The sequence below is a fragment of the Gymnoscopelus microlampas genome (assembly GCF_963454915.1).
Source record: "Gymnoscopelus microlampas genome assembly, chromosome: 14".
Taxonomy (NCBI): Eukaryota; Metazoa; Chordata; class Actinopteri; order Myctophiformes; family Myctophidae; genus Gymnoscopelus; species Gymnoscopelus microlampas.
The window spans coordinates 51305637-51311636 of record NC_139951.1 but is presented as its reverse complement, the minus strand read 5'-3'; the positions used below and the strand labels follow the sequence as shown (position 1 = coordinate 51311636).

At 45.8% G+C, this 6000-nt stretch overlaps 1 protein-coding gene across 1 annotated transcript in view; it reads right to left on the bottom strand.

Annotated features, from left to right (window-relative positions):
• Positions 1-466: 466 nt before the first annotated feature.
• The window catches only part of LOC311060297 (protein furry homolog-like), a gene marked incomplete at its 5' end in the record, with an annotated part of 38686 nt that continues 33152 nt past the window's right edge, over positions 467-6000 (bottom strand). The window contains 7 exon segments of the mRNA XM_084078431.1: positions 467-579; positions 2197-2465; positions 2931-3275; positions 3716-4002; positions 4412-4506; positions 4833-5020; positions 5390-5511. Of these exon segments, the coding sequence (XP_083934557.1) occupies positions 568-579; positions 2197-2465; positions 2931-3275; positions 3716-4002; positions 4412-4506; positions 4833-5020; positions 5390-5511 (1318 nt within the window). The 3' untranslated portion in view covers positions 467-567.

Below are 6000 nucleotides of genomic sequence, written 5' to 3'. Positions count from 1 at the left end.
CTCTGTGACGTCCCAGCAGGAAGCTTCTTAATCATCATCTTCATTGTTTACATTATATTATAAATCCATCTATATTCTGTCACCTTTAGGGTCGGGACCCTTTAGGATTTTAACGATTCTGGTTTGTTAAGGATTCCCTCTTAACGGTTCCCTTTGACAATTCCTATATTTATCAAACATTTGAATGAAAGCCAAAATGATATAGATTTTTTTTTAACACAAATTCAGTCAGGTTCTAAATGGGACCTTACACTCAAAGAGTTATGGTGGTCCTTGAAATTAAAAGTTTGAGAAACACTAGTGTTGTAATTGTATAGCAGACATGAAGCCCACATACCAGCATCTGACAGAGTGACAAATCGGTTCCAAATGTGATGGAACAGATTCCGGTTCCTCAATGTTGGATCCGGTCCCTCCGGTTCTGGACCCCAACCCTAGTCATCATCATCTATGGGTTGACTATAATCCCTCCTCAGCTTGAGAGAGACACATTTGACACGGCAGTAAGCATCAGAGATCTGCCCCACAGTTTCCCACGTGTCCTTCTCTTCACAGTAGCACTCGATGTTACGGAGAGAACTACATGAAGAGACACAAACAAACAACCGTGAGAGACATGTCTGGTGTGGACCAAACGACACCTTTTCTCAGACATTCATGTCGGTATTTACCGGCCATTGACCGGTAAAATGTTTAATTGGCCGGTAAATATAAACACCACCGGCCACCGGTTGGGAAAATGAGGCTATTTTATCATTTAAGCCTATGTAGTTGGCTACAACCGTTACAATCATAATAATTTAAAGTTTATATCATGATCTGACTGTGGTTTAATTCCGACAGCCTGCTCGGCTGCTGTGTGCTGCAGTTATAGAATAGACTATTTGTTGTACGATGGTGTCGCGCGTTGAAAATATCAGAGCTACAAGCTCACAGCGCGTCGCATTGTGAGCTTGTATGTCTGCTATTTTTGAGCACAGCTGAGAGACACAGCTGTGTCTCCTCCTGATCAGCGCTGAGTAGGGTTGCTCTGGCTCGCTCGGGTGTTGATAAACAGAACCGGGATTTTCCGAGGTGATAGAACCTGTACCAAGCCGGACCCAATTGTCGATAAAGGGACTCGTTCCGAACACGTGTGGGTCGTGGATATTATGCAATCACAGTGACTGTCTGTCTGCAATGGATAAAGTGGTGAAAGTTGGTGAAAGCAACTATAGAGGCAAGTAATCAACCTCGCGCAAGGCCACATCATGACATATATAATTAACGTTAACAAAACAAAACCTACTTTTGCATATCAAGGTTGAATGAGAATCGATGTAAAGCCCAAAATATATATTAATTTGTTTACACTGTGCGACGGTGTTGCCCAGGGAAACCACAGCCCGAAGGGTAATTAGGACTCGCCCCAAAACACCCTCGCCCCCATTTTTCAGTCGGACCAGCGGTTCTTGTATTCTTGTATTTGTTTTAGCCTACTGAGGATAAGGGTAGATATAGGTTTAGGATTAGGTATAGTTTTACTGAGGTTAAGATTAGGAATAAGGTTAGGGTTAGGCATAGTTTACTGATATGTTTAGGAACACCAGGCGAATACCGCCGGATTTTCCCCGGGGCGACTTTGTTTGGGGGCGAGCCGCTAGCGGGAGTTTTGGTATTCGTCTCGCAGCAGTTCACTCATGCCCACTTTGTTCATTTCATTTTTGGCAAGCAACATCTCTGCATGATATAGACTATAGTAGATCATATAATTTAGTTATCTATAAAAACAGGAACAGATTGCATCTGTGATAATATATGACATAGGTGTTTGCAAATGTGCATTGCGAAAAGAAATTGCGAAAATACAAAACATTTGGAATATTTTTCAAATAACATTCTATCAACACAAATCTTGTTTGGGGGTTCCTGGCACAAAATCTTTTCAGATGGAGGTCCGCGGCCAAATACATAATTCATTTGGAGGTTTAGGAACCACTGTTCTAAACCACTCAAGCCTTATTTCATACTTTCTCGTACAACGACAGCAACACATTTACAACTTGTGTAGTGACACATCGTTAGCTTGTAGATCTTCTGTTTTAGAAAATGTTAGAAAAGGTTTGCCTACGCTGACATGCCCAAAATAGGGACGCCGTGAAAGCGGTTAAGACATGCCGACGGTCGTGTGATGTGGGGGGGGGGGGCGGCGCTTACCTCAGCCAGGTAAGTGACCAGGTTGAAGGTGATATCGGCGAAGGCGTCGTGCACGTAGCGACACACCACGTTGATCCAGTTGGTGCAGTCACGCGAGTAGCTGTGCGTGCTGTACAGGCTCATCATGTGGGCCAGGTTGGACAGCGTGGGCGACTTCTCCTCGGCACACACCTTGGCGATCTTGTCGGCCGTCTCCTTGCAGAAGGGGGTGGGGCTGTCAAAGTGCTGGATGAGGTGCGGCAGGAGGCACAGGATGTTGAGCGGGAAACCTGAGGAATGCGTGGCGTTAAAAGGGACACCAGACAAAACGTTCAGCCACCAGATGTCGCACTTTTACAACACATCTGTTACATAAAATGTGTTATTTCCCCGTCGCCTCTATAAGGCAGCAAAAGGCCTGCAATCATGATGTCGTCTCTGTCGGGTGACAGCAGATAGACAAGCTCAAAGCGTGTCGCGTTTAAAGCTTGTAGATCTGCTATTTTTTATGCTTTTGTGTGACGCTGTAGTATGATCACATAGGGCTCTCATTTACCAAAAAACACAAAACAAAAAACTAAATATTGGAGAGAAGAGGTTTCCTCCCGACAACAATGATATACTTTATTTAATTTTTTGAATTATCAAAAAGTTAAATGTTCTCAAACAGAAACTTTTACATCGATTTCAAAATAAAAATGCGAAATATTGGTCAAAACATTGGTCTTCGGACCCCCCCAAAATCTGTCTCTTACCCGCCAACTGCGAGGGGTCCACCAGCGTGTGTCGGGACACGCTGATGAGCTTGCTGAGCAGGTGGATGGTGAGCTCCTGGGTGGAGGCCGAGGTGAAGCCCTTGAGGAAGAGCTGCAGCAGGCCGGGGAAGCTGTACCACTTCAGCTTGGCCTGGACGCGCTCCAGACGCTCGCGGCTGTCCGCCTTCTCCAGGGGCAGCTGGCCCAGCAGCTTGTTGAGCAGCCGCAGCGCCAGCAGGTACTCGAACTCGTAGTCCGACTCCAGCAGCGAGGCGGCGATCCAGAACACCGTGGCCATCAGGTTGGAGGGGTCCACGGGGGGCGGTGTGGCCTCCCCGCCCGGACCTAGGGTAGTCACGATCATGGCATTTTAGTTGACAATTATTGTCACACAAATAATTGCAATAAACGATACATTTCTGTTTGCCTTTTAGGCTTTGAAAACTAAAATTGCACAGGGCAGATAATTAACTTAAATATACAAAGAAATAACTTAACAATGGCCGCTACCAATAATCAAATGAATAAAGTACTATTGCCAAAACAGGCCATACTTTTCAAAATGTTTTAATAGTAGTTGAAATTGCCGATCTACAAGCTCAAACCACATTGCAATGCGTTGTGAGCTTGTCAATCAGCTATTTCCACTATTTTTGAAAATATTTGAAGTTGTATGAACATTTTACAACAGAAGAATTTATACAGTAGAATGGAACGCAAAAACAATTGCGATCTAAATAATAATTGCAATCAGGCGGTTATGTAACAATCATGACAAGGCCTACCCGGACCTCCGCCCCCTCCCCCGCCCTCCCGTAGCGACGAGAGGCTCCGCGTGCGCGCCAGGTTGCCGTGGCTGCCTCCCGGGCGGTCGGCAATGTCCAGGGTGTTGCTCCGTCTCCGGTCGGCCTTCCGCTGCTCGCCCATCAGGCTGGCGCGGAGCGAGTTGCTGCGGCCGTGGCCGTAGTGGGCATAGTTGAACAGACCCCCGCTGCTCAGGTTTATCTGTCCCGTGCTTTTCCTGTTGGCTGCAAACTTGGCTCCCAATAATAGGTGATCGTGGGTAGGGGTCCTGCAATATAAACATTTAAGCAGTTTTTTTAATGAAAAATGCAACCTGAACTTTTATCTAGCCTTGATTCTCCCGCATGAGAGACCTTAATGTCTAACGCTCAAACAAGAGGCAATCCCTGCTTGGCCAGGGGAGAAATTGTGCCTAAGGCGGTGCTACTTGTCAACTAGTTAGGTGTCCTAACTGACACCAGGGTCTGTATGTCTCAAGGGAGACCACCTTCAGTGTACTAGTTACATGTATTAACACACTCTCCCCCATACAGATTGGTTAAACTAACATTTTATTTTTCAAAATAAGTTCTGGATTGCAGCTACCAGTTAGTATCTGCTTAAAACATTTTTCATTTGTTTAAAATGTCTCTCATACTGGAGAATTGGATATAGCTCTGGCTTTTGAGCAGACTTACTGTGCTAAGGCAGTGAGGAGGTCATAGTTCTTGACGGTGTCTGCCAGTGTGTCGATGCCCGACTCCAGGGTCAACAGCAGTTCTATTACAAAACCCTGAGGAGAGAGAGAAGAGCAGAGGTCATCCTATCAGATACAACACACACACACACACACACACACACACACACACACACACACACACACACACACACACACACACACACACACACACACACACACACACACACACACACACACACACACACACACACACACACACACACACTGACCCTCACAAGGCTCCTAACACAACAGATACATTGCTTCACTCTCCATCCAGGCCAGAGAGGCACCTGTTTGCTCTCTGAACAGAAATATTTCATTTTAGACACATAAATCATTCAGCATGAGCAGCGTTTTGGTTGTGATGTTCTTCTTACCTGGGCCTCCTCTCCGGGGTCTCCTACGGTCTCCACCAGGCGTGAGAGGACGTCAGACAGCGTGGCGGCTGTCAGGGGCTGCTTGAGAGCCCGGAAGATCTGGAAGGAGCGGCCGGCATAGTGGCGAGAAGAGCACGACAGAGCTGTCTGGAGGGCTACTTCACTCAGCAGTGACTCTAGCTGGAAGCCTGATGGGAAGGAAGCATACCCGTTAGTGTGACTGGTGAACTGATTAACAGTTTCACCATTATTTCACTGGCTAGGTAGATAGAAGTTGGCCTAATGAGAGAATGTTTAAAAAGTGGAGAGAGTGAAATCTATGATCTGAATAGTTATTCTTAGACAGGCAGTCGTAGAATTCGGTACTAAACTGATGTCACCCGTGCCCAAATTAGGACAATCCGAGCCCCTTTCACTTTCATTATAAAAGTATAGAGCATATGTGGACAAGAATTAGCCTAATGACAGTGTGCACAACAAATGTGGTGCCTAGGTCGGTCCTGCGGTTTGCGAGACTAGCTACGGACAAGACCAAGACCATATAAGACAATACTGACCTGCCGGTGACTGTTTAAACACAGTCACTACATGTCGGAGGAAGACGCTGAGCTGATCGGCGCTCTGGATGTTGGGGTTCTTGGGAGAGACGTCCTCGTGGTTCCACAGCGGACCGCGCTTCCTACACCAGACAAACACACACACACAACCCATGTTAGGAGGGCAGACAGCCAGACAAACGTCACCACCCCCACCACCTCTATTATGAGTTTATCACGTACAGTCAAATCAAAACCATGTGTAACATATCAAAAGTCAAACCACACAAACGAAAAAGCCATGCGATGTGACAATACCAGATCCGTTCAGACATAGCTGTGAGCATGAAAGCAAACACACGAGTGGGATGAAGAAATTAGTCATGGTAACAAGGATGATCATGATGATGAACACTGACACACCAATATGTTAGTCCCAGACATGGTTATTATAGGAAACCGAAACTAAGTATAAAAAATATTTGTATTAACCCATTAAGACCTGGAACTGTGTCATTTTTAGATTTGAGCTAAAAAGCATTATTTTACACTTTGGGCTATTCAAAAATAGCAGATATACAAGCTCATAGCGCGGCAGCGAGTGCCGCACTACGAGCTTGTAGATCTGCTAT